The 27,981-nt window shown below is 47.3% G+C and overlaps 1 protein-coding gene across 1 annotated transcript; it reads right to left on the bottom strand.

Moving 5' to 3' along the window:
• Positions 1–198: 198 nt before the first annotated feature.
• LOC104270871 (collagen alpha-1(VII) chain-like) lies at positions 199–27,981 on the bottom strand (the record flags this gene model as incomplete). Its single annotated transcript, XM_009865363.1, has 14 exons — positions 199–245; positions 671–841; positions 6,910–6,948; positions 7,796–7,844; positions 8,292–8,370; positions 9,279–9,332; positions 10,426–10,503; positions 13,236–13,352; positions 15,213–15,275; positions 16,040–16,093; positions 17,402–17,490; positions 18,336–18,416; positions 27,673–27,744; positions 27,925–27,981. Coding segments are annotated over 14 exons (1,050 nt in total), but the record flags the coding sequence as incomplete, so codon positions are not given.

Genomic DNA, 27,981 nt, shown 5'->3' with positions numbered 1-27,981 from the left:
GTATTTGCATTGCTGTCAGGGCCAATAGGAGCCCATTTTCCCACCACATGTCTGGAGAGGAGGAAGAATGATGCAGGCTGACCCCATGAACAGGCAACAGGAGCCAAGAGGGGCTTCCAGGAGTAAGTTCTGCCCGTTCAAACCCTAGATGAGGCATGACTCCAATGCAGAGGTGTTTGGGACTACTCATGGTTCATATTAGGGCAGCTCTACCACCTTCAGGTTCTGCCTGGAGTCCTCGTTGGCTGGACAACCCAGAGAGGTGCTTGGATGGACCAGTCTAGAGTTCAGAGGGTACCAGATCACAAGTTCTTGCAAACCTCAGCCCTCAGAATGCATGAGGTGACTGAGCTCAAGGCTTGCAAACTATCAGGACCCAGTGCTGGTGCCCACAGGGACTCTCCTCATTACCTGCATCCCATAAGTGGATGTGGCCTGTGGAAGGAGATGCCCTGGAGCTCCTAAGAGGGGCTGGGCATGACCAAAATGAGCGAGGACTGGAAGGGAAATGAGATCCTGCAAACTGGAGGCATCCCTCCAAGTCCGTGCCTGGTCCTGGTGGGACACCAGAAGGCAATGAAGGCGGGAAGATTGTGGATGGGTTTTCCTGCTTTGACCCTCCTCCCATTTGGAGGAAGAAGAGGGTTGGAAGGCTCAGGGGCTACCTTACCTGCTGAGGTTTTACACCACCGCTCGCATTTCCACTTGGTTTCGAAGCGGTTGCTGTTCCCTTGGCATCCCCCGAAGATGAAGGGCCGGCAGGCGTTTGCCTCCAGGTGATAATACCAGAGCAGGGCGTAGCGTCGGCAGGAGCCCTCGTCCATCGGCTGCAGGCAAGGGGCTGCAGGGAAACACCACCCCCCACCCACTCAGGTGTTGGACCCAGGTAGGAAAAGGCCACAATCTGCCACCCCGATTCCATCCCTGGACAAATGTGTGGGGCTGGTCCAGGGTGTCCCACTGCCCCACAGTCAGAGAGGGCTGTTAGAGTGAAGGGGACAACAAAGACCAAGCATCTGGCAGTGGATTTTCACAGTGGGATGAGCAGGAGGCTCCTCGACACACCTTGGCACTGTCTACCCCTGTGGCAGTCTCTGACCTTTGCAAGGGGGTGATTAACCCCTGGGTCCCGGCGATGGGGGGATGTTTGCAGGGGTGGTTGCATTTGCGCTGTTGCCTGCATGACTCTCATTGTGCATTTTGCTGGGAGGGGCTGGACCACACTGGACTGGGTGAAAACACCTTCCAGTTTGTCCACCACCAGCTCAATGCCCTGGGGCGAAAGAAGCTGCCCTAAGCCAAGTCCAAAATGGAATTTTGAGCTTCTGTTTGTATAACTCTTTCAGCACCATGTCCCCTTGACCCCAGTGCCAAAAAAGTGATTTCCCCAAATGTCACTTAATTCAACACATTTCACCTGGTAATTGAGTGCGGGCTTCTGGGATCTTGTGCTGAGAGGGACCCATTGTCGGTTGTGCCTGGGGAGCTGCTGGGGAAGCAAATGGAAACCACACGTAACGAGGGCACGCAAACAAATTAGCCACCATTTAAATATAGAACATTGGAGTCTTACATGGCTTTCTGCCGGCTAACAAGTTCTCTTCATAAATGTCACGGAGCAATTGGCGAAGGGGAGGGAGAAAGCGGCGGCAATAAAATTCTTAATGGTGTTAAACAACTCTGTCAGAAAGGTTGGGTGTTAGTCAGGGAAAATGGAAGTATTTGTGGTTGTTTGCAGGAGATAAATGTCAGGCTGGAGTTTTGTAAATCTGCGCTCTCTGAAAAGCCAGGAGCGATTGTAATCTGGCAGTAATAACCCTCCGACTGCAGAATTCTGTTAACATTTGGAGCGCCTATCCGCACCCATCACTTAGCAGAGCGATTTATGAGCCCTCTTGCCTCCGAGCTGGGCTTTAATGGGATTGTTGGCTGGCGACGGCTGCGGCTGGGATTCAATAACATGTGGTACATCCCATCGATCTGAAACCGCCCAGATATGAAGTGAGTTTAAAGCCAGATGGTTGATGCCTTCAACGTAGGACATGGACATCAGGAGAGTGCTTGGAGGTGGGCAGGAGGAAGGCGGTGATGGTTGGAGTGTGGTTCTAGGCTTGGCTGGATTTGAAGGGTTTGTTTGGTCCTTAGTAGGTTACATAGTGGGAAAATGAAGGTCATCATCAAGGGGTTTAAATCACAGAACCACAGAATGGCCAGAATTGGAAGGGACCTTCAAGATACCTAGTTCCAACTCCGCTGCCATGGGCAGGGGCATCTCCCACTAGATCAGGTTGCTCAAAGCTTCATCCAGCCTGGTCTTTAACAATCCCGGGGAGGGAGCATCCACAACTACTCTGGGCAACATGTTCCAGTGTCTCACCACCCTCATACTGGAGAACCTCTTCCTAATGCCTAATCTAAATCTACCCTGCTCTAGTTTAAAACCATTGCCCCTTATCCTATAATCACATGCCCTTATAAAAAGTCCCTCTCCAGCTTTCCTTTTTCTCTGAAATGAAACATTGATGCCATCCCCCCACTTTTGTCCACCCCTGCCATTCGAATCTGGCAGCTCCATCCACTCCATCCTCCTTCTCCTGGTGATAAAACCTGAGCAGCCATGTCTGACTGGTAGCTCTTCTGTGCCAAGGTGACTGTATTGCTCATCAGGTCTGTGAGAACCCGGGCCAAGCATTCCCTCATTGTAATGCTCACTACAGTGGTTCATGGTCAGAAGAAAAGGTAGATGATCTGAAATGCAGCTATAACTGCCCCACTCTGTCCTCTCCTTGGAAAGATGGCCATTCTCAGCCAGGCATTAATGGATTTCCCTATATCCACCAGGCTCATCTCCCAGGTTTCCCACAAGGACACTGCATCCCAGTGCATCCCAAAGGTGGTCCTGGAGCCTCCTGGGGAACCAACTCATTGTCTGTACCTAGAGAATGGGCCACGAACCTCCCGTGGGCAAGTAGCAGGACATAGTTCACCTCCCTATGGCCAAGCAGCCTTCATCCTCAAAAATGATGGTTGCATCTCGGCTGTCTGGTGCTGCTCGGGATCCTACTGGGAGCTTGATAATACCTAAAAGCATGGCCAGTCTGGGATCATGATCTTCCCCCTTCCAGTTGCCTGATGTAGAGGTAGATGCAGTGTGAGGAGATGCCACAAACTCACTGGTATTTTTGTACAGGTAGGTCTGTATTGCATGTGTCTGCAGGACAGGACCTTCTCTTTCCCCCTCTCTCTTGGGTAACACAGAGACAGAAGTAGGTTGTCTTCCCATTAGCTGTAATCAGTAGTTTTACACATTAAAGGGTTCATGAGGCCCTGGGCAGGAATTGTCTGTAATAGCTCGAGTGTTTGGTCTCGGAGATGTAATTTCTGGCTGTTAGGAAGCTTTACTAGAGGTTGCAAAGAATGTGGTGGGGAAAGTGGGAGAAAATCAGCCTGAAAACATCTGCCTCGTTCCAGCCTTTCAAAATGTGTCTTTTTGAAGGTGGCGATAATCACTGAAACCACATATTTGTTTTTTCCCTCACCCACTACCCCTTTCAGTGGCAGCAGGTCACCTCGTCTCCACGGAAACCCTTTTCAGCACAGAGGAATCTCAGCATTGGAAATCCCATCACTGTCTGCCTTCTGCCCAGTCCCAGGGAAGAGGATTTAGCCCTGGCTTCAAGGAATGCTCCAGAAGATACCGGCTGCCATGGTTGGAAAGATAGAAAGCATGCACCCACACAGTTGCACTTACCTGCTATAAGTGAAGGTGGCTTCATGAGGGGCTTTGCCAAAGTCACCAACGTGGTCACGCTCTGAGTTTTGTTAAGCATTTCTTCCTGGTTTTCACTGTCCCTTCCAGTGTGTTCCCAAGACTGAAAATACCCTTGGAGCTGCCTGTTGACTTCAGCTGCCTCCAGACCTGTGGATTTAATTTCTGGGTCAGCGAGGGTGAAATCTGGTGCCACGGTTTGAAAGCCACCATGCTTCAACAAATGATTGTAGCTCAATAAAATTACTGCTACTGCACAACGCAGCGTGGGAGACAAGTCACAACGTTTCAGTGGATGAAGCATACAGACCACCGGGGCATGTGGTCAAGGTAGGAAACCTACTTCCAGATGACGTATGCTCTAGAAAAGGACAAGAAATTAAGGAGAGATTGTAACATCTACTATCTACTCAAGGAAGGAAGCAGGGGATACGCTAAACTTATTCTGAGTAAAAGTTGGTTTTGAGGAAGTGGTTCCCAAGGAGTGTGGATTCTCACTTCTTGGTGGAAGCTGGGCTTCCTTGGGACCTTTGGGACTGAATGGACAGTGTCAGTTGGGATAGAGTCATAATCAAAGCTACATGGAAAATTAAATGCTGATGGATCAGCCTCTCCCTGAGATATGTCCCTTGATGTGCTGAGCGCTGCCAGACTTCTCAGGTAAGACTTGTTGACTAAAAGGCTGAGAACCACAAAAAGAGTTTAACAGATATGTCTGGATACATGTGATGCTGTGGCTCCATCATCCTTCATACTGGGTTTGTCTGATGCCCGGTGCCTTGAGGGAAAATTGTGATATGGACCAAGCTGGCAGATGCATTAGTGAAGCAGATATTTTAGGAGTTCTGGTTTTATGGTGGATGTACATAGGTTTCAGGTAGAGGACAGGAGATCTGGTGGAACCTGGCTGTGCAAAGCTAACCCAGAAACCTGTTTCAAAGTGATGTGGACCAGCACACTGAATCCATCCCAGATTAATGCTCCGTGGTGTGTCCACTGGGGCTTTGATCCAGCTTTGCATTCCTTTGCTAACTTACTGTTTTCTCAAAATGATGCTCTGAGCATGAGGGATGGAGAGGACCATATGCTCCTGGTTGAAGGATCAACCAGCCAGGTAACAGGTAGGTTCCCTGGGTAACACATGAGTCATGAAGGCAAAACATTTCAACGAGGGTCGTCCTTTGCAGGGGCATGGAGGCTGCCGTGTCCTAGAAAATTCACTGTGCTGGATTCATTTACTCTGGTTTATTAATACTACAGGAGCAAATGGAAGCTGGGGCAAGGGCAGGATCCCAGGTATGGAACCATGGATAGACATCAGGGAGAGAAGATCTCCAACCTGGCAGATTTGCTTTCTAAACACAGAGTGGGAGAGGAAACAGCCCAGTAAGGAGTATCTCATGTTTAGCATAATTGGGAATATTCCACACGAAGAGAGTTCCCAGGCACCTACGACTGTACTGCCTTCTTACGTCCAGGGCAAGGACACTGTTTCTTGAACTTTTTCTCTGTTTAGGAAGTCCTTGCTTTATAAAGTGCTCTCCTTTTGTACACTATGAAACAATGTGTTATGAAGGCTTAAAAAAAAAAAAACATTAACCCCACAACGTAGCAGTTATGAAGGAAAAATTAAAGCAAATCCATTCCTGGAGAACATGAATTCACTGTGATTTAGAGACAAATTGCTGCTCTGAAGTTCCTCTTTTGCTTGAAATGTTCAAAACAAGATGAGAAGCCCTTCCCAGGTCTAATGATGACCTTGAAGCGTAGTCAGAGACATTCAGGTTACATGAGATGTCCTAGGGCAACCAAGGCATCAAAGCTGGGTTGATGGATGTGGCACAGGCCTATGAGACAGCTGTGACCACAGAGAGGATCCAGCAGGATGCACAATCTGGCTCATATACGGACAATTAGATCAACATCCAGGGATGAGTGTGAGATCCAGAGAAGGAAACTTTCCTCAAGGTGCTTTCCTGTGAGCTGAGCATCCAGTTTTGGTGTCCCCACCATAAGAGGGACATGGATCTGTTGGAGCGTGTTCAGAGGAGGCCACAAAGATGATCCAGGGGCTGGAGCACCTCTGCTACGAGGACAGGCTGAGGGAGCTGGGGTTGTTCAGTCTTCAAAAGAGAAGATTTTACGGGGACCTAATAGCTGCCTTCCAACACCTGAAGGGAACGTACAGGAAGGCTGGGGAGGGACTTTTTACAAGAGTGTCCACTGATAGGATAAGGGGAAATGGGGTTAAGTTGAAGGAGAATAGATTTAGTTTGGACCTTAGGAAGAAATTCTTCAGTACGAGTGCGGCAAGACTTTGGAATAAATTGCCCAGAGATGTTGTGGCTGCCCCCTCCCTGAAGGTGTTCAAGGCCAAGTTGGACGGAGTCTTGAGCAGCCTGATCTAGTTGAGAGGCGTCCCTGCCCATGACAGGGAGGTTGGATGAGATAATCTCTAAGGTCCCTTCCAGACTAGGCCATTCTAAGATTCTGTGATTCAAAACCTACCATGGCCAGCTGGGATCTAGAACCTGAGATCCAGAATCTGGTTCAGTATCAGAAAAAACAGACCCCGAATCACTTGTAGAAAAAGACATGGAGGAACCAACTCCTCTCTGAAGGACAGAGGATGAGACCTTGGCAGAATGTTTGGGTCTACCTTGAGGTTGACAGATTGGCCGTCCAGACTCTGGACCATATGGATTAGATCTCCACAACAGGAGATGAAATGAGATTAAATGATGAAATCTGCACTGTAAGCATCTCACTGGAGCTTATCGTGTTGACGGTTTGGGTGGAGCAACAGGATTTGGTTTGTGGGCAGGGAGAGGTGTTCCTGTGGTGCAGCTTTTAGAGCTGGGTGTCAGGAATAGCTTGCAGTAAAGGGTGGAAGGAGGAGACCTCTTGGTGTCCCTCTCAACCCTGTTTTACCAGACTCCTCTCAAGAAATACACGTCCCCTAGTCAAGGTCTAAAAGCAGTTGGTGATCCAAGATCATTTTCTGCACGAATCACAGGAAAAAAAGCACTTATTCTCAACAACACCTTTTCACTTGCAGTTTAAAGCTGTTTTGGGCCAAGGAGAACATCCTTTACTGCATGAATTCACATGTGTTTTTACATAGATATTAGCAGCCTTACCTCTTTCTGTGATCATCCTTCCCAACTCGGCGCCGCAATCTGAGAACATAAGACAAACAGCACATAGTTTGCTTGCTACTTCTTTTTTTTTTCCACGATGTAAATAAGGTTTTTCAACAAAATCTTTTATTTTTTTATGGGTTGCATATGGTTTCATGGAATATTTTGCATCTTTTTTCTTTTTTCCCCCTCCGCAGAGCATTCAAATATCCCCTAACATCTCTCGGGAGAAGCGACTGCAACTCCACCTCAATAGCTAAAGCATCTTGGCCAGTGGTGGTGACCTCTCAGCTGTGGACAGACCCCAGGGTGTGAGGCAGGAGTGGGGCAGCTCTTTGCTGGACCTTTGCAGGGCAAGGAAAGCCACATCCCAAAAGCCTGACACCCTTGTGATGTCAGGATTCTGGGGTAAAACCACCCAAACTGAGTGTTTTTTCTTACTGTTATGGGGCTGGTTGGAAGTTAATCACTGCTGGAGAGGAGAGATCTATGCACCAAATGAGGATTAAAAGGTTGTTATTAAGCAAAACACAGCTCCAAAGTTTCCCCCGTCACCCAGCACCTTTCACCAATCAGCAGGGAAATGGAGATGACCAGGCAGGAAAGCTTCACTGACAGAATCACGGGGGAAGAAACAGGAAAAGAGAAGGTTTAAAGGGGAAAAAATTAAGAGTTTGAGTAGGAGGTCAGGACTATGGTCGAGACCTCGCAGCCCAGAAGGCCACACTCGTCTCCAAGCATGGCGAGGCGACGCATCTCCACTTGCTGCTAATAGGGTGATATTTGCTCTGCCGAGCCAGTGTGTGACAGCGCTCAAATTGCTCCAATTTAGTTGCTGGCAAATGTCAGAGCAGTGGCCCCGAGAGCGGCTCGCCATCCGACTTACCGCATCTGCCTCTCACTTCGCTCCTCACCACCTCCTTCACCTCCTCCTCCTGTGCCGCAGGGACAAAACAGAGATTGGCAGTGATTTTCTACCCCGGCGCCAACTCACTCCACTCTATGCCCCATCCCAAGGCTGCCTGCCTACCCGGAGGTGAAACCACCTCAGCTTGGGTATGGCCGAGAGTGAAGAGGAGGATTTGGCATCACAGGGACCTCAATTCAAGATTTGTGGCTGATGGGGACACGGTTCTTTCTCCTGCTCCTTCTTTGTATTTGATCAGCCCTGAGGCATTGGTACTGGGGTAAACTGACCCTGGGGTAAACTGAGTGTTTTTTTCTTACTGTTATGGCTCTAGTTGGAAGTTAATCACTGCTGGAGATCCCAGCTCCTTGTGGCAAGAGGAGCTGGCTACAGGGTGACCATGAATTTGCAAAGGGAATCATTTTCCCCATGGCACACTTCAAGTTCGCGTTGGCTTTTGAATGAGTCTCCTCACCCTTTTGGCACTGTCCCTGAAGTCATGGTCTTTCAGATGTCCCTGACCTCTGAGAAGCTTCATCAAGTCACCCTCATCCCTGCAAACGGGCTACTCAAATTGACTACAGGCTTGACCCATGGAAATGTGCTGTAGAACATTAGATGAGATGCAGCCTCACCTCATTTTGTTCTTCTCTGCCTCTTTACCAGCTAACACTGTTCCCCACAGAACGAGACAGCTGGTCTCGTGGATTTTGAGTCTATTCTTCACCCTTAGGTCAACCAAGTGCTGCTGTTTCAGTTGAGCATCTTCCACATGTGATGGCTGGGGTCCTGCTGCGCTCCAGGTGGTCACCATCTCATGTCCTTTGTACGCATGACAAATTTTTGGGCATTTTCTATGTAGGGAACTGGGCTTTTCAGCAGCCTTGCCCGTGACACCCATTGTAAAACTAACCCTGCCTGTCCTCCACACACCAGAAAGATGCAAATACTGCGTTGTATCAGTCAAATGTCACAAACCACATTTGCTCAGGCAACAGAGTGGTGATCCTCACGTTAGGGGAGCTGCAACAGTGGGTCAAACACTCCTTCTTTTCAGGATTTATAAACCCAGAGCAGCAGGTTTTGCAGTAATCCCAGGTTTTGCAGTAATCCCTAATTGCTTTGAAAACGGGACACGGTTCTTTCTCCTGCTCCTTCTTTGTATTTGATCAGCCCTGAGGCATTGGCACTGGTCCTATCTGTCAAGCACCAGTTTGAAGCATCTTGGGGAGGATGGGAGAGGGGAAATGTGCCTCGGGCACAGCCCAACACTGCTCCCACCCCAGCGTGTGCACATCTGACGTCTCTGGGTAATGGCCAACACTCTCATTTCCCAGATATTCTCTGAATGAATCTGTTTCTCAGCATTTCCCTCCTCCCCTACACCTCTTAGGGGCAGTTTGTCCTATTTTCTCTATTCAGGTCTGTGTAATAGGATGTGATCTTGGTCTAAAGTACTCACAGAAAGGCCAGGATCTCCTTTTTCTCCTTTTTGGCCAGTCGGACCATTTTCACCCTGTTAAAAACACTTAAGTCATTACAAAAGTTCAGTAGATTGACCATTAAATGCTCGGAGAGTAAGTGCACCTTAGAGAGGAAAGGATATGCTAGGAAGGGAGATGGGGAAAAAACACTCACATGTCTTCCTATAAATTTTAGGGATATCTGTGAGTAGCTCACTGAGCAGGAAGGAATGGACTCATCAAGGAAGCAAGAACAAATGTATGTATCAGAGGGAGCCGGGTGCAGGCTCACAGATTTTCTGGGAGCTCTGCTCCATCCAAACGATAAGGATGTTAACAGCTACAGTGTAAATCAGTTTTCTTTGCAATTTGTAAGGGACCACAAAGGCTGAGGTGGAGGTGTGGAGAAGATCTGGCCTCCAGAGGATCTCTGGGAAGCAGACCAGGCAGAAGATTGCAACTGGGACTGCGATCCCAGTGCTGAAAAGACGAAACATCAGGAGATGCTGAGGTTTGCCGACAGGGCTTTCTGCCTCCTAGGAGAAAATACCTTGAATAATTTTCCACTCAAAACTGGTGAAAACTGTATTCGTTGATTAAAAATACTTAAAAAGAAACTGCATCACCCTCCACCATCACATGGAGTTAATGCAATGCCACCTCCTGATGCAAAAAATGCCCTTGGGTTGGTTTTGCAGGACCTACAGCGTGTAGGGACTGCCCAGGAGCATGGATTGCAAGTTGAGATCTTAACATTGAGTTCTTGTTTATAGTCTCTGATGTGCATTAAAAGGCTGAGCTGAAGTATCATACTGACTATTGTTTTACTCCTGGCCTGCCATGGCAAGCACAGTTGAGGATGTGCTGGCCCAAAATATATGATGTTTTCCCAAAGAATTTTGATAGAGAACAACTGGCAGCCCACAGGGCTCACAGCATTTGTCCCAGCTGACGATACCTCCAGGCAGAAGAGGCAGGCAGCATTGCCCGAGTCCGATGCGGGGTGACTGGGAGTGAAATGCTTTCTGTTGCAGAATTTGCAGAGCTGAGAAATGCAACCTAGAACAGTCAAGGTTCATCCAGCTCCTGCTGCGAGGTGGGGAGGAACCTTGCTGGGAATGGAGCCTGGCTCATCCCCGTACTGACCATTTCTCCTTTTTGCCCATCCATTCCTGGGGATCCCCTGAGGCAAAGCTGAGGTCTCCCTCTTTTCCCTCGTGGACCCTAGAGAGGAAGAGGAGAGTTCAGTTAGCAGAGAGATATGCCACACCACCGGTTGGGGATTTTCCCCTAAAGCCCAGCCTGGGCATCAGTAGGAGAAGATGTTCAGAGCTCTCTGGATCTCAGATGCTCCCCAAACAGGTCAGATGTGATGGGTCAAGTCCCTGGGCTTTGGCTCCTCTGCCTTGGACAACCACGAGATGTTTCCTGTGGTCCCTCCCTGCAGAAAGGATGGATGCTGCAGGGGCAGAAAGCATTTTTCTCTCTCTGACACTGTCTGTCCTGGCGCTAATTTAAGAAATGGAGTCTCAGCAGGAGGAGAAGGACTTGCAGACGGAGATAATACCCTCCCACATTAGGAATGAGGCTGGCTTCACTGCTGCTATTCAGACCCAGGGACTTTCTCTTTTAATTTAGGGAAAAGACAAGTAGCAGTGTGGGTGTAGAAAGCGGCATCTCATGGTCTCTCTTTAATCAGTGTCCAAACAAAAGCCATTCATTATCTTACACACGGCTCCCTGAACATGTGGCGCTTGTAACAGCTAATACAAAAACTTCCAGCCTTTTTAAACATACATGAAGGGATCTTGTACTTTTGGCTCCTTCCACCCTTCCCTGTGTCTTTTGATACATTTTTCATTGCAAGGTACACCGTGGCAAGCAAGGGAAAGAATAATAATGCTGCTGGGGTCTGAAGCTGCATCTAGGCCATTTTTTGTTGTTCTGGAAGGGTCTTTCTATACCTGCATCCCTTTAGGGGGAGGCTTGGGGGTCCTTCCTATGAGCACCCTGTCAGTGGTGAAGGGCTGTGGGATTCAGCTGTAGCTATAGGCTGCTGAACGATGTTGGAGACCCACAGCATCCTCTGTGCCCTTGCACCTTGGACCAGATTGCTCTAGGTCAAGGTTTTATTTGATGGTGTCTCAGATGTTCAGTTTGACCATCAGTGCAACGTGGACCTTGCTGCATCACCTGCATTTTCCTTTCCTTAACCACTTCTTCCCTAAGACTTAAATGCCAGTGTCGGGCATTATTTGTATTGTGGCTCCAAAGAACAGGGTATAGGCTTTCCCAACATGTGATGCTCTTCTCTGTATGGGGGAAAACCGGGCTAAAACTCAACAAAGTCTACAAAGACACCTTTATACCCCCAAAGTCAGAAGTTCTGCAAGCAGCTTGAGGACAGGGACACCTCCGAGACTCAGGAGAGCTGATCTAATGAGGTCCAGGCTCATTCAGACTTTCACACAAAATTGGGTCTGAATTGTCTTGACTTCGATCCTCAAAAGCCAAAGCAATTTTCACCGGTGTGTCTTTACCAGCATATTTCTGATCTGTCAGATGCAGCTACACACCGGCTAAATTCTCCATGCTATTTGATGTGAAGGATAACCACTGAGTTTGGATCATTTGGCTGAAATAATTCAGCAGAGCATAATGTGTTAAGGAGGAAAATCCTGCTAGAGTCTTTACTTCCTTCCCTTGTTTTCAAAGCAGCAGTATAATATAATTCCCATTTAGCAGGAAACAAACAAACCAGGAAACTCAAATAAACCACGAAGCAGCAGTATAATATAATTCCCATTTAGCAGGAAACTCAAACAAACCATATGTTTGTGTACACGAAATTTCTACACGCACCTGATGATTAAATCCTTACACTTACTTACATAGGGATGTAACACTCGAGGGTGAAACACCAAATATCTGCCAGACTCACAGGCTGGCAGGAGTTAAATCAAGGCTGCCCCTCAGACAGCTTGTGGATACATTCAGGGAAAAATTCCAGGTCTGTTTGGATGGAGCTCTGAGCAATCTGATTTAGTTAAAGATGCCCTTGCTCACAGCAGAGGGGTTGGACTAGATGTCCTTTAATGATCTCTTCTAACCTAAACCATTCTGTGTTTCTAAGATTCTATAACAGTTGGTCTTTCAGGAAGTTACTCAACTCCAGCTTTTAATTTTTTTCTCAGCTTTTTCACATTATTTTACGTATTCTCTTGTCCAAGCCTGAAACTCAAGCGGTCCCACCAGCACAACGGAGAAGAGTCTTTTCATTTCCAGTCCTCTTCGACTTGAAAACTTCTTCGTTACTTAATGGATGCTGTCTAAGGGCTAGTGATGAGCATTAATCTCTAGCATCGTCCCTCCACATTGTGTTGGCAGCAGCAAGACACTCTTCATTACCATAGAATCTGGGGGCAGCGTGTTCCTGCTCATAAACAGTATTAGCATGTCTCATTTCCAAGTCTTTTTGTTACATTTCAAAAGGTGCCCAGCATGTCTTGCATGCAAAAACACTTATTAAGTACGGCCCACAAATGGGGTCTGAGAGCCACCAGCTCCTTCCGAAACCTTGGCTTCCTGCTCCCCAGATAATTAGCAACTGGAGGGGTGCACTTCATGCCCTGCTAACTTGAAATTACCAGACTTCCTTTCTTTACTGAGAGGTCACATCTTGCAGTGAAGATAGGAAAGGAAGAGAGGAAAAGGAAAAAAAAAATAATCTCCTGTGATAAATGCACCAAGAGGTGAAGTGAGTTAACTGAGATCCCACAGAAAGACAGCAGACTTTGCAGCCATCTCAACGTGGGAGCCCTCAGGCGTCAGCTTTAAGGAGTGGGGGGAGATGTAAGTGTGCATGGTGACATGTGGGGACACATTGGGACCGCTGAGGATGGAAGGTGCACCTCTCACCAGGGTTCAGGGCACGGTACAGACCACCTGCTGCTCACCTGTGGCCCCGGTTCACCCTGTGGCCCTTGAGGTCCATCTGCTCCAGCGACTCCAGTCTTCCCAGGCCATCCCATTTGTCCTTTGAAGCCTCCCAAGCCAGGAACTCCCTTGTTTCCCTGAGAATCACCAACAGAGCAGTTCAAGCACAGGTGGGTTTAGAGATGGGCCAGACAAACGTTACCCAGATACCTTCACATCGCTGATTGTAAGGGGAGACCATTTACATTCTACTTTGTCTCCTGTCGTGCTATTAAAAGCATCAACAGGATGGCAGAGATCATTTTAACTTTACTCTCCTCCACCTTTACTTGTCCAGAGGGCACCTCACTCCTTGGTGACATGGACACCCCTTCTCTGGGACATTGCCCAATAATTTCTAATCCTCAACTCTCCCTGCATATGTAAGCAGAGTCCTTTAGTTTATAAACTTGGAAAAAAACCCAAAACAATGACTCCTGAAGAGGAGAGTGGAAGTTGCCAAGACTTGGCACATAAATTTCCTACTCATCTGCACCACTGAGCTTTCTCCTGGAGCTGCTGTGACTCCATCAAACATAGCAGAAGGAAATACCCAACACCCAACCTTCAGCAGTAGCTGAAAGGAGATGTTTGTGGGTGAGGAGAAGAACAGGAGAGGAAGGGAGTGATATTTCCCCAGAAACAATCTCCCAGCCTCCAATCACTAGCAGACCAGGGACTAAGTGACCCAGAGCTGTTGCTTGGCAAGAGAAGAACCCTTAATGTTCAACACTGGTGGCCATCAAGGCATGAGGACCAAAAGAGTTGTTATCAATAAAAACAAGAAATTCCTCAAGAACTCAAATCATTTGGACACAAGACGGTGAGCTGAATGCGAGAAGGGCCTGAGGGGCTGGAAAATGCCAAAAGACCTGATGGATGCTGCTGGGATTATCATGTGATTTTATTTTCTTTCAAAACAGCTACTGGTTTAACCAAAGCTCCTTTTTTTATCCTTTGTGGAAAGGTACAAATTTTAGATTTGTTCTTTTAGGGAAGAAAATGGAAAATTAAGCAATGCAGAGAAGGAAGGTCACTGGGGAGTGAGAGCCTGGGAGCAACTTGAAGATCTTTCCCACTTCCACGTCCGATGTGCCCAGGAGATAACAGCATTATTCACTTTTTCTGCCCCACAACATCCCAGGCATCTTTCACCCTGGACATGGTTGTATTAAATAAACTCTGACAATGAATCCCACTCCAAGGGTTTGTATGGCTTTTCCTCATACTAAACAGGCACCCTGCTGGGGTGGCAGAAGGTGAATTTAAGGAGACCTTCCTCTCCTGCCCTTTCCAACTGCAGTCCCAGCCTTAATGCTCCAGACAGTTGACATTTGCCCACTGGAAAGGGTACCTATGATGTAGAAAGTGTATAATTTTGTTAACTGGACCTGATGGATGTGGGATTTATTCTTTTATAAATGGCAGCTCGGTGCAGTCCGGAGAGTACTAACCTTTTCTCCTTTCTCCCCAGGCACCCCCGAGGCACCATCGTCCCCTGATGCTCCCTGTTCACCCTGGAAGGAGCCAAGATAAAATCATGGCCAGTGTAGACTTGGCAAGATTGCCATTTGCTGAACAAATCATTTTTTCATCAGATTAAAATGTTATTTACTGAGTGTAACCTGTCAGCATCTTTCAGCCTGGTGGTACTCAAAGAGACTGAAAGAAATCTCATTAAAAAGCTCCTTGACTTGACACGTGCAATAGAGCCTGTGGAGCATCAGGGCTGCGGTGGATGAACCCAGATGAGCCTTGCAGAGGTGAATGAAGGGGTCCCTCCCCCAGTGTACAAGCATTTTCACCCAGTTCTCTGCTGGTTTATAGGTACATATTCAGAATAATACCATGTGAACTCTTTGAAAGAAATAAGTATGTTGCAGAGGTGGATTTGCAACACATGCAAAGCTTTTGGGAAATGTCTTACTCGTAGACAGATGCATAATTTAGATCCTCACCTTTGGTCCATGTGGTCCATCCAATCCTGGGATCCCTGGTTTTCCAGGACTTCCAGTTTCTCCCTGTGGATGAAAAAAAACCCCAACAGTGGATGGGCTTTAAGCACAAATAACTGCTAAAACATTGGGGGAACTGGCTCCAAAAAAGCAAGGTAAGTGAGGGGAACCTGAGAGGAGAACATGATGACACTCCTGGTAACAGAAAGCCTAAGTATAAGTAAAGTCTTTCTTCAGACCAGTGTAAATTTTAGACTGTCCTGACTCCAAGCCCGCCCACACGAAAGCAGGTGGGAAATTCACTGAGCAGTACTTCATTTACCCAATAGGCCATGGCTGATAAAAGAAAATATTAAGAGCAACAATAATAATAACAACATATCCCATTGGCTCAGCTATCAACAGCTCCCTTACTTCTTACTGAGCTTTTCAAAACGCTTCATAAAAAGAACATTAAAGGACATTATCCCTGTTTGTAGAGGAAGGACTAACGGCGCTGGCAGGTGGAACAATGCGCCCAGCAGTAATTGCAAATTGAGTCCAGGCAGTTGCTAAGCCACAGACCAGAAGGAGATTTGGGCAAGGCCTGTTATTTCTTATTTTCACCCTGAGATTATCAAGAAGTTCCCTGCAAGTTTTAAAATCTCCCTATCCATGGCTCCCTGTTCTGCATGGCCATGTCCCACCGTGTGCAGACCGGTGGTACCAAGAAGGACTTCTCCTGCCAGAGTTAGGGTGTCTTCTTCATGCACAATGTTACCCTGGGGTTGGGTGGGAAACTGCTGGAAACTGGGCAGCTAGAGCAGGATGGAAAGCTGGGTTTAGCTCACCTTGATTCCTTTGGCTCCTGGAGAGCCGGTGCGTCCTGGAAGCCCTCGTAAGCCCTGAGGATAAAGCAGATCAGAGATGGTCATGGTAAATCAAGGGGAGGGCAGCAGGGAGGAACTCTGCCTGTGCACAGGGCTAACCCCAAGCTAGTGCTGCAAGCTCTTCCCTTGGTCACAGCATCCTTTCCCATTGGCCTCACCACAGCCTGGAGCCTGAGCTCTCTTCTCTGGTTGTCCCAACGTTTATTTCACAGAATCACGGAGTGGTGGAGGTTGGAAGGGAGCTCTGGAGGACATCTTAGACTCGTAGAATCATAGAGTCATATTGATTGGAAAAGATCTTTAAGATAATTGAGTCCAACCATTAACCTAATAACGCCAAGCCCACATCTACTCGGCTTTTAAATCCCTCCCGCAGCAGGGACTCCACCCCTGCCCTGGGCAGCCTGTGCCAGGGCTTCACAAGCCTTTCGAGAAGAAATTTTTCCTAGTACCCAATCTAAACCTCCCCATGAGCAACTTGAGCCCATCTCCTCTTGTCCTATCACTTGTTCCTTGGGAGAAGAGACCAACTCGCCCTGGCTACCCCCTCCTGTCAGGGAGCTGCAGAGAGCGAGAAGGTCTCCCCTCAGCCTCCTCTGCGCCAGCTGAACAGGCCCAGCTCCCTCAGCTGCTCCCATCACATTTGGTCTCCAGACCCTTCCCCAGCTCTGTTGCCCTTCTCAGGACACGCTCCAGCCCCTCAAGGTCTTTCTTGTTGGGAGAGGCCTAAACCAAGCACAGGGTTTGAGGTGCGACCTCACCAGTGCCGAGCCCAGGGGGACAATCCCTGCCCTGGTCCTGCTGGTCACACCAGGGCTGATCCAGGCCAGGATGCCGTTGGCCTTCTTGACCACCAGGGCACACTGAAGACTCATCTTCAGCTACTGCTGACCAACACCCCCAGATATTTTTCTGCCAGCTTGTCTAACTCTTCTGCTCAAGCAGGGCCACCTAAAACTGTTTGACCAGGACCATGTTCAGACAGCTTTTGATTATCTCCACCCATCTCTTACCTTTGTTCCTTTCTGCCCCATGTCCCCAGTGGTCCCAGGATCACCTTTCCCTCCCTACATAAAAAGAAAACAAAACCAAAAATATCACACATGCCCTGAAAGGTAAAGAATAGAGCCCTGGTGATATCATCACCTTGCATTTATATTGTTCTTTTAATTACTGGAGGCTCCTTGAAAATCTGCAGCTCATGGTCACCTTGTTGCTAGAAATGCAGCCAGCTTTGGGGTGGGATAGGGCAAGAACTTGCAGAAGATGGGTGACTGTGACATTGCTGCTGGTGAAGTGGGATAAAATGCTGTGACGTGTCACCATAGGGTCTGTATCTTATGCTGGACAACTTTGGGAAAAGGACCCTTGAGGACCATTGTGTTGGAGTGAATGTTACTGAGGTTTGGGAGCTAACGGAGTGTCAAAACAGTCATAAGGACCTGCGCCATGGAAGTGTTAGATAATGTCCCTCAGCTCTTTTGTTGGTCATTGCCTCTGAAAATTGAGTCAAAGTCTGTATCTCTGGCACCATCTGAACAATCTGGAGTATGTTCATTAATTTCAGTGAGGGCTTCCTTTCCGTCTCCTTTCCAAGATCTATTTTTTTTAATTTTTTTTTTCTCTAATGGGAAAACACAAGAGAAAAACCACCAGCAGATTTCAACTTGTTTCCAGAAATTAAAGTGAAGGTGTGTTCCCACCAAGTGTCACTCTGGAGATGTGTTTTCAGCAATAAGGGGCTGAAGTCCCATCCACATTCAGGAACTTATTTGGTTGTAAGGGAGGCATCATGTCATGACAGAGAACCAGGTCATCCCAGGAAGGAGAGAGTTCCATAAGGATTTTAGCAAATGATTACTTTGTTCCCTGCTCTCTCCATCAGGCGTCATCGAGTACAACTGGACTTCCTGCATGACAGAACTTGATATTTGGGCCTTGGTAAGTAACAAAGGAAAACTCGTACTGAAAAACATGGGAAAATTTAGAAGTCTGTTGCCAGAGACACGGACATGTTCTCTGCTGGCATCCAGAGAATGGCTCCTCCTAAAAATCAGGTCAGGATGTGCATTGGAGACTTCTCCAGGAGGTTTAGGGAGTGATTTCATCTCTTTTTTTGGAAAGACTCACCCCAAACACAAACCTGACTGCAGCAATGAGGCATGTAGGGTGTGGGATGAGAAACAATCTTGGGGTCAAGAAAGTCACAGAACCTCCTTCTGCCAGCCAAATGGACCGTGGCCTTCCTGCTACTCACCGGCTTCCCGTTCTGCCCCTGAAGACCTCTGTCGCCTTTGACTCCCTTGTTTCCATCCTTCCCATTGAGACCTGCCACACCCTGTGCCAGAAAGAGGAGGAAAATTAATTTCTGTGTCAGCTCTTGCAGGGAAGGTGGCTGAGGACAGTCACCGGGATGGAAACTCAGCTGTGAAAACCCAGGTTGCAGGATCCTGCAGTTGGAGGTCAGAAGCTACCCTAGTAGCAGCCAAGATCCGAGGCTGGGATTTAGCACTTGGGCCAAGAAAAGTCAGGTGGTGATGGTTTTGGTTGAGAATGGGAGCAAAGGTGTTAAGCAGGCAGCATCACGCTGAGAGGGACTTAGAAGTGTGCACACAATCCTGGGAACTGGGTCTGCAGCTTCAGGACGGCAGAGCTGGGTGATGAAATCAGGGTCAGTGAATGAGCGGATCCAGCCATGGGATTGCTCACAGCTGCAGATCCATCTGAAGAACTGAGAGACAAAAGTGAGGTCCTCATCCAGCCTAGGCTTGTGGGCTACGCTGGACAGAGGTGCTCCTCTGAGAAGACATCTTTTTTTGACACATTTTGGATGTTCTTGGCTTATGGAGCCACTTTGCAGCTCAACGTGCAGCTCACCAGCATTGAGGCCTCTTTACATGGAATCTCTCAGTATTCCAGTAGCAAAAGCTACTGGAAATTCTGGTTGTTTTTTTTTTTATTTTTTTTCCCAAGGTTGCCACAATCTACTCATCCATTCTGGCCAGTTTTGAGAACCTGGATGAGAGATAGAATTGGCTTTATCCCCACTTGTGATGCTGATAGCACAGGGCTCAGCTCACTCAGAGGAGAATGACTTTGCTGTTTAAGCAGATTCAGACGAACTAGTGGCATTCTCTACTTGGAATTAATTTGCCGTAGGATGTTGAAAGTAAATGCATTTATTAAAAAACAAATAAAAATGGGCCACCAGATTTGTAGGCCAAGTAATACTCATCATCTCTCTAATTACTCCTCCTCTCAGTGATGGAGACTTTTATAGCAATCACGGTGACAAGCAAATGTTCCAGAGACAGACAATGGGACGCTGCTGTCCCAGACAGTGGGTCAGACTGCAAGGGTGGACCCATTCACTTTTACCAGATATTCCCTTTTTTCCTAGATATAAAAATTCAGCTTCCTCTCTGGGGAACGTGTTGCTTCTTCAAACCTCTCCCCAAGCCTCGGCACATTTTACATTGGAGAGTACGAGGAGTATTTGAGAGCTGAGCAGGTGCTCCTCTGTAGCTCTTCAGGTCATGTCTGCATCAGGTAAAGTCCACCTTCCTCAAGCACTGCCTACCCTGTCAGGTTCAAACATCTTGTGTAAGCTCTTTATTGACTGGTAACTATTTATTGACAAGATTACAATAAAAAGTTCTATTTGAGGAAGTAAATGGCCCATAAAACACCCCAGCTAACTGTTTGCTAGGACAGATTGCTTGCTTGGAGGGTAATAAACCTTTTAGTTTGATGGCGAAATCTCACAGGACCAGGCACGAAGGGCATGGTGTGTTTGAGATAGCTTTGAACAGACCCCTCTGGCCAGGGATTTACACACCTGTATCCAAGGGGACAGGCTGAAAAGCTTATTCTTGAGCGCTGCCTATCTCTAACACGAGTTAGAGATTCTTCAGTCAGCTCTAGTATTTCTCTTAGTTCTCCCTAGTGCCTCCTGTGTCAAAGAGGGACCTTTCCTTGTTTTCCTGTGCTTCCTCACCTGATCGTGTCCAACTCCCATTTATTCCGTCTGCCTTAGATCATGAGATGCTTGATCTGAAAGGAGCCCAGAGGGCTCTAGGAAGACTTAAGCTCACAATATGTTCTGGTAGGCTGGATCTAAGCCATGCCTAGTAAACATTAAGCAGATTTTTGACCTGGGCATTATCTCACCATAGGTGGGCTCCTATTCATCATGGGATGAAGAATCTTTGTCATATGGACTAGAAGGTTTACAATAAGGCTTGGACATGACAGGAGGTCTGTCACTGCTTCAGCTGGAGCAGGGAAACAGATCAGAGGGGTGATGCTTTTCAAGATTCCAGGACAAGAAAAAGACAGGGTGGAGGGAAGAAAAGAGGAAGAAGAAATAATCTGAACACTAAGCAAGGGAAAGAAGCTGAATGGAAATCTGTTCTGTCAGATTTACATTCTGTATTCTATCAGGCAAATAAAGGCTGGGCTATAAAAGCTAGTAAAATGGCAGTTTAAAAGCAATCACTGGTGGAGTACTGGAAATGGCTCTTGCTATTTAGCTCTGTTATTAAAGTGTTGCTGGAACAGGCTTCATTTAACTGCAAAGACACCGGGTACCACGAAGGCACGGCAACGCAGGGGCTTAGTCATAAGTCCTGAGCGCTGGCTGTGACGCAAAGACATCTTTGAGTAGCCAAGGATCTCTGCTTCCAGGCACGAATTCCGTGAAGCTTTGGGCTGGAGCCAGGGAGGAGCTTGCCTTGTCTCCAGGCTCATCATTTCCACGCAGTCGAACATCTGGGGAATTAGCCGGGTCACCCTGGGAAACTGTGAAACCCATCAGCAGAAACATTGCCCCGACGGTGCGCCCCAAAAGGATCAATCTATTTGAAGGCACACATCAAAGGGCTAATGCATTGCCAACCATGGTGTAGGCTGCAATCTCCGCTAAAAGGTTTCCCACCTCCTGGGTTTCGGTGCTCAATATTTGATGGGATGATGCACATGAAGTAGGTGGGAGTCTCAACCTCAGAGTTTCATCTGTGTTTTCATCCCTTCCCTGCTGTGTCTTTTGTCTTGACTGTCCTGCCTGCAATTAATTCCTGCAGTCCTGAGCATCCTCCTTTCTTGGTATGGAAGATGCCACTGGTCTTCACAGCTGTAATGAGCACTATATCTCAGAGACAGGTCAGCCTGATACCATGCTGCAAAGAGTCCAAGGCATCCCAGGCAAAGATTTCTACCTGTGGCCGGAAGACCTGGCCAACTAACTTCCCTTTGGCCAGCCAGGACTCATCAGAAGACCGCAAGACACATCAAGACACCTTCCTAGTGCAAGAACTTAGGAGATGGCTTTTTCCACCCTGACTGGCCAGGAGTGCCTTTTGTCAAATCAAAGGCAGACCCCCACATCCCACCTTTCCTCTCTTTTGTCTTGAAAACACCCACTGCTCAGCAGGCAGGAGAACTGGGATGCCATATAGGTTCTCATTAGTCCTCATGCAACTGATGGAAACATCATAGAATCATTTTGGTTGAAAAAAACCTTTAAGATCATCAAGTCCACTCCAAGGTTGAACTTGATGATCTTGAAAGTCTCCTCCAACTGAAACTGTTCTATGATTCTATGATTCTATATGCTCAACCACTATCTAACTCCACCAGGCCCACTTCTAAGCCATGTTGCTGAGCACCACATCTAGATGGAGGTAGAGTTTCTTGTCTGTACCTCTGCAGAGATGTCTACCCACCACTCTTATCTGTATTGAGAGTTCTCATGCTCTTAATAATAGTGTGACCTGCTCTGGCAGAGGGGTTGGACTAGATGATCTTTGGAGGTCCCTTCCAACCCCTGATATTCTGTGATTCTGTGAAAAGTCAAAATCTTGCTTATAACTGTTCTTACACCTACTGCACTCTGGGTTATAAGGCCTTGAGTACCACTTAGTTTTCAGATCTTGCAGAGTCCTGTCTGTCTTTTGTGCAATGGTGGGGAAGGAGTGTCCTTTCACCTTCCTGGACCAGCCATATTTAGTGTCTGACTGTCCCAGTGTTAAGCAGAATCCCCTGGCTTGGTCTCATTTCTTGCTTTGTCTTCAGGTGTACAGCTTTGTGAACTCCACATCTGTGAACTCCTAACGATCAGCGTGGACTGGAAAATCCTGGATTTCTCCCATCTTTCCCCTCACATGCTTGTGGCTCTGCTCCAACATGGGCTTTGGCAGACGTGCTCTGGCAAGCGTTGAAGAGTGAAGCACGTCAGAAACAGTTCTGAGAACAAAAGCAGAAGGTCCAAGGAGCTGACGGGTCTCCCATCCTTCAGGCAAGTTGAAGCAGGACACCCTGGGAGTAAACACATGGCTGTGTGGATGGTGTTATCACACAGACCCTGGCTTCCTCTGTTAGAGGGCAAGGATCCACAGGCTGCTGGCCAAATATAGACTCCAGCTCACTCAAGGAGGTGAAGTACATCCCTGAGCTCCAACTTGTGCATCTAGTGAGGAGGACTGCAAGCCAAGATGGAGAGCGCCAAGGAACACTGGTAATGGTAGACTCTGGAAACCTAAAATAGGGAGTAATGGCAAGAGAGGGGAAGAAGGGTATTCATAACAGAGCTTTAAGGAGAATAAGGGGTTAATCTGCCAGCATACCAATCTGCAAAGCATGGGAGTTAAAGAGGAGTTGTAAGCCCTAACAGGTGATCAAGACGATGGCTTAATAGGCAGAACGCAGACTGCAATATTAATATAAAAGTGTGAAGCATGGCAGGAATATCAATGTAAAAGAGCACAGTGCTTTTAGAAAAGCGAAAAAGGAGGAGAAAGACTCTTGAATATGAAGAATGCACTCCTTTGCCTTGAGGTCCAGTAGTAACGTCAACAAGATTCATTGAAATTCTCTGGGCAATGATTACAGGGAGAAGACACAAATGCTGTCAGCTCGGTTGGGAATTCCTATAGATCACCAGATCAAAAGGGTAAATGGTCGAGATTTTTCACAAGCTGTTCAAATTACTCAGATCAGCAGGACAGAAAGGGATCAGCAAACAGTTGTGATGAATTGGTGGCAATTTGTGGATATGAAAGATGGAATCAGAAGGCAAATGAGAACTGCTAGCCATGACCTTTAAGGCCTTTTATGGGACAGGCTGGATACAGGTCGACTGGACCAAGTAGTACCTGTTTTCAGGGAAAGGGGAGACTTGGGGAATGATATATGAGACAGCCTATCCTACCTCTCCAGAATAACTCGGGGAAAAAATAATCAAAACATCTGTGAGACCTTGGCTTTGTGAAGAAAAGTCACGTTAGGACGTTGCATCCTAACACCGGTGTCTGAAATAGATGACGTGAATCATGCTCTAAGAGTACCCTAAAGCTACCAATAACCCAAGCCTGAGCATGGCTCACTCGGCTGTGGAAAGCGATCATGGCAGACATCTCACCTGAAGTCAAATAAATTTCTCCCAGGATGTCATACATCATGTCTCTTCCAACAAGGCTCCAGCTCTGATCTGACTTTTGCAATTTTAGAAATTTAATGAAGAACCAAATCCAAACTCTCTTATATCAGTCTAGCTCCAAGCAGAACACAGATGACATTAACCTGCACCAGCAGAATCCGTAAATATTTCCAGAAGAAGGATTACTTAGGTTTCCTCAAACAGAGAAGGGCAACGGAGCTGGGGAAGGGTCTGGAGAATACGTATGATGAGGAGAAACTGAGGGAGCTGGGGCTGTTCAGCTGGAGAAGAGGAGGGTGAGGGGAGACCTCGCCACTCTCTGCAGCTCCCTGACAGGAGGGGGTAGCGAGGTGGGGTCAATCTCCTCTCCCACGTAACAAGCAATAGAACAAGACAAAAATGACCTTGAGTTGCACCAGTGGAGGTTTAGGTTGGACATCAGGAAAAATTCCTTCACAGAAAGGGTTGTGAAGCCCTGGCACAGGCTGCTCAGGGCAGGGGTGGGGTTCCCACTCCTGGAAGTATTTAAAAGACATGTGGATGTGGTGGTTTAGCTGTGGACTTAGCGTTGTTAGGTCAGTGGTTGGACTTGATGGTCTTAGAGGTCTTTTCCAAATAAAATGATTCTACGTATCTATGTGCTGCTCCCCATGGATGCCTGTAGAAAGCAGCACGTCAGTCAACCATGACTGGAGGTTTGCTGGCCAGGATGGTGGAGTCCAGCTGTGTTTCCTTTGCACTCAGCAGCCTCAACAACGGTCTTCGCTCTGCTCCTGCTCTACTACTGGTTGCAACCGATGGATCCAGGGGTTTGCTACTAAGCAATTTCGAAAGTGTACTTGATGCTTACGTGCAGTGAGCAATCCCAGGTGCTGAGTTCTTACAGCCTTGTCGCCTTGGCAAGGTGCTCGGGAGGTTGTTTACAAATAGGCAGGGGTTGATATACTTAATTGACACTTTTTTCTCAGTGAGCAATTACCAATCTGGATTATGGGTTTGTACATAGTTACAGAGACATGAGCAGCAGTCACGGGGCAGCACTGAATGGCTGTGGAGCCTTTCCTGCAACAGGTAGATGCTGAGAATCACCCGTTCACACACAAAGAGGCGTAATTGGGGAATAGGTTAAGGAAATACTGATATTGCTCACTGTGATAAAGCAACTGAACATGCTCATATTCCCACGACCTGAGAAAAAGTCCCAGTCCCTTCTTGGTGTTCCCTCTCTTCCTATTCATTCTTTTCCCAAATGAAAGGAAATCAGCAGGGCATTTTTTTTTTTACTTTGGACAAACTTGGAGATCATTTTTTTCACTTGGGGTTTCTTCCAAGCAAAACGGTGAAGTTTAAAGGCATGAAAACACTTTAGCGAAACAAAATTCCTCATCCTCTCAATTGCAATTTGTCAGCGAAATCAGAGTTTATCCAGATCCTCTAGAAAAATTGGTTTCCCTCTGGCCAGCAACACAGGCATACTGAGCAATGAGAATAGCCACTTGTAGTCCAGTCTCTTAAGGATAGATCCATTTCTCATGGGTTATACAACCTATAGCCACAATTCTTCAGCCACTTGAACATGAAACATCATCTGCTCATGTCTGGCAATGCCCTCTAATACACTAAAGGCATTAAGAAGTAATAAGCAAATGCATATTTCACATGCTCCTTAATGCAAAAATGCAACATTCTATGTTGCACGTGTCCCATGCTCACGGCTGGTCTTCCAGCAAAACCTCTTTCAGCCTGAGCTTTGTGGAGGAGCACTGAGCCAGCACTGCCTCATCCCACCCAACGACCCCCATATGTGGCTGTGGGGAGAGGTCCAGCAGTGGAAACCAAACTCTACTCCCAAGACTTGCAAACTCAAAGAAAACATGCTCCAACTCACAGCAGAGCCCGGCAACCCTGGTTCTCCTGGGTCCCCCTGCAAGGAAAGTAGTGATGAGTTACCATAGAGAAGAGCTGTATTTCCTCTGGAAATAGGGATATCTGTAGGAGATACCTACAGCTGTGAAAGGGAACACAAGGTGACCTTTGGAGACTACTGGAGGGGGCTGGTACCCCAAACATCTCAACTGGGCAACTGAATGGAGCCCTAAGTCTCTAATGATGAAGATGGTGAGACCCCGGCACAGGTTGCCCAGAGAGGTGGTGGAGGCTCCATCCTTGGAAACATTCAAGGTCAGGCTTGATGGGGCTCTGAGCAACCTGATCTGATCATGTCTCTGCTCACTGCAGGGGAGTTGGACTAGATGACCTTTAAAGGTGCCTTCCAACTCAACATATTCTATGATTTTATGACTGATTCTATGAGTCTATGAATGTGGTGCTCAGGGATGTGGTTTAGTGGTGGATCTGGCAGTGCTGGGTTAACAGTTGGACTTGATGATCTTAAAGGTCTTTTCCAATCTAAACGATTCTATGATTCTATTCTATGATGACTACGAATGGAGTTTAGATAGCAGTTCACACCTCACACCTGAAATATTGACATTCCAGTGAGTTGTTATTGACAGTTAAAATGGTGCAAGAAAGATGCCAGAGCACTCTGCTGCTTTACAGAGCGGCTCTTTAAGGCTGTCCTGGAAAAGTGTAGCTTCTGCTGTCTGATAGCCCCGTAACATTTCAATCAGCAATTTTGGAGAGGGAATGCAGGATTGTGGATTGACAGGACTTTACACGTCAGTTTTTGTGCAATTTAACACATCAGTTCTTGCAGGGGATGCTTTACCACAGATGCTTAGTGTACTCACCTTTTGTCCCACTGGTCCTCTTGTTCCAAAAAGTCCCATCACTCCCTTGTAGCCAGCTTCACCTTTGACTCCCTAAAAATTTAAAATCCTTGTTTAAATACATTTTGACTACTCAATGCTCTTGAAGTGATTTCCCCTCCCCTCCCCAAGAGAGGCCAGTAGAAGAACCCATGGAGATGGCAGAGAGGTCTGTACAGCAGCTGTTGCTGGGAAAGAAAACCATCAGCTGCAGAAGGGCTTGGTGAAAACTTCAGTGAACCATCCTGTAAAAGAGTTGGTGGCCAGTGATGAGAGTTGAAGAAATATGAGTGGAAAAGGGTCTTAAAGCCTATGAGCTGCCTCCTTGCAAATGCTCAAGAACAAGACCATGCTGGACTTACTGGTGGTGGAGATGCTACCCTGGGACTCTGTCCAAAGACACTCAGATATTCAGCCAAGAGATGTTCTTGCTTTAAGAGATGCTTATGTTTTTGGTTTGGTTTTTTTTTATTAGAAAGCAATCTGATAGATATCATATATGGGCTTTCATCTGACTTAAAAAATCAAGTACCACCCATGGGAGCATCTCTCTGTTTTTTTTTTTATAGTTGCCGGGGACCTAATCAGTGCAATCAGTCATGGTAAGGACATGATTTGCCTCTTCACAAGGGAGATGCCCACACTGGGTCAGGCAATTCCCACCCCGAACTAGGCTGGTTATACAAGTCTCCATGGGAAATAATGGAGGCTGGATGTCTAGCTGGGACAGGAATGCTGCTGTTGTAGATATTTATATTTATTCAGTAGAATCCCTGTCTTGGGTCAGACTTCTGGAGCAAAAAGCATTAACATAATATGAAAATAGGTATGATTAGTACATGGAGATTTAATCTTGTGACTCAGTCTGAGAGTGGGAGAGTTACGTGATTCCTCCCAGCAGAGTCGTGATGGGTCAGGAGCTGAGACCTCAGAGTGCTCTTAAAGACAGAAGGCAGACAGAGGAGCAGGCGACTCCCTCTGCCACCACCCAGGGGACAGCCCCGTGAAGAACTGGAACAGAAGAGCCCACCAAACCTTAGCAAGAATGTCACAAGGGCTGCAGGCCCAGTTCTTGGAGGGAGAGGGAGATGCTGGACTCTTGCAGTGCTGCAGTGGTTGAATGGTCACTTTTCCCAGAGTGCTTTTGTACTGCAGACATGGTCCTAAAACTACAGGCTTGACACCTGGTAAACTGGATGTGTATCTTGTTGCCAAAGCCCAGCCCAGAATCCTCCTCTTCTTTCCTGTGGTAGGAATTGGGCGAGCGTGTCGTTACGCCGTGTTTTCCAGCAGGCACATGGGAAGGGAGGATGCAGAGATACTGGTCCCTTCCTCACACAACCAATGACCTTTTTCTGTGTCTCTCAGTCGCATCAGGAGGCTCCTACCTTTTCTCCTACTGGCCCATCTTCTCCCTTCTCGCCTTTGTCACCATCGAAACCTGGCAGGCCCTGTTCACCCTGAAAGGTATGACAGAAATTAGTGGATTGTGCCTCTCTTCTGGAAGGATCCAGCTCTGGGCCACTGGCTCTGAACCAAAGTGCTGATTCTCAGAGCTTATCCCAAGCTGTCCTTTGCGCTGATGTCACCAACAGTGGGGAAGGGACGGCTCTTAAAAAGGCAGTAAGAGTCAAACTTACAGGATCTCCTTTAGTGCCTTTGTAGCCCTGGGGTCCAAAACCAGTCATGGGCTCGCC

This window comes from Apaloderma vittatum, unplaced genomic scaffold (assembly GCF_000703405.1).
Source record: "Apaloderma vittatum isolate BGI_N311 unplaced genomic scaffold, ASM70340v1 scaffold5410, whole genome shotgun sequence".
NCBI lineage: Eukaryota > Metazoa > Chordata > Aves > Trogoniformes > Trogonidae > Apaloderma > Apaloderma vittatum.
Note: the sequence above shows the minus strand (reverse complement) of the source record. Positions and strands in the feature narration are given on the sequence as shown.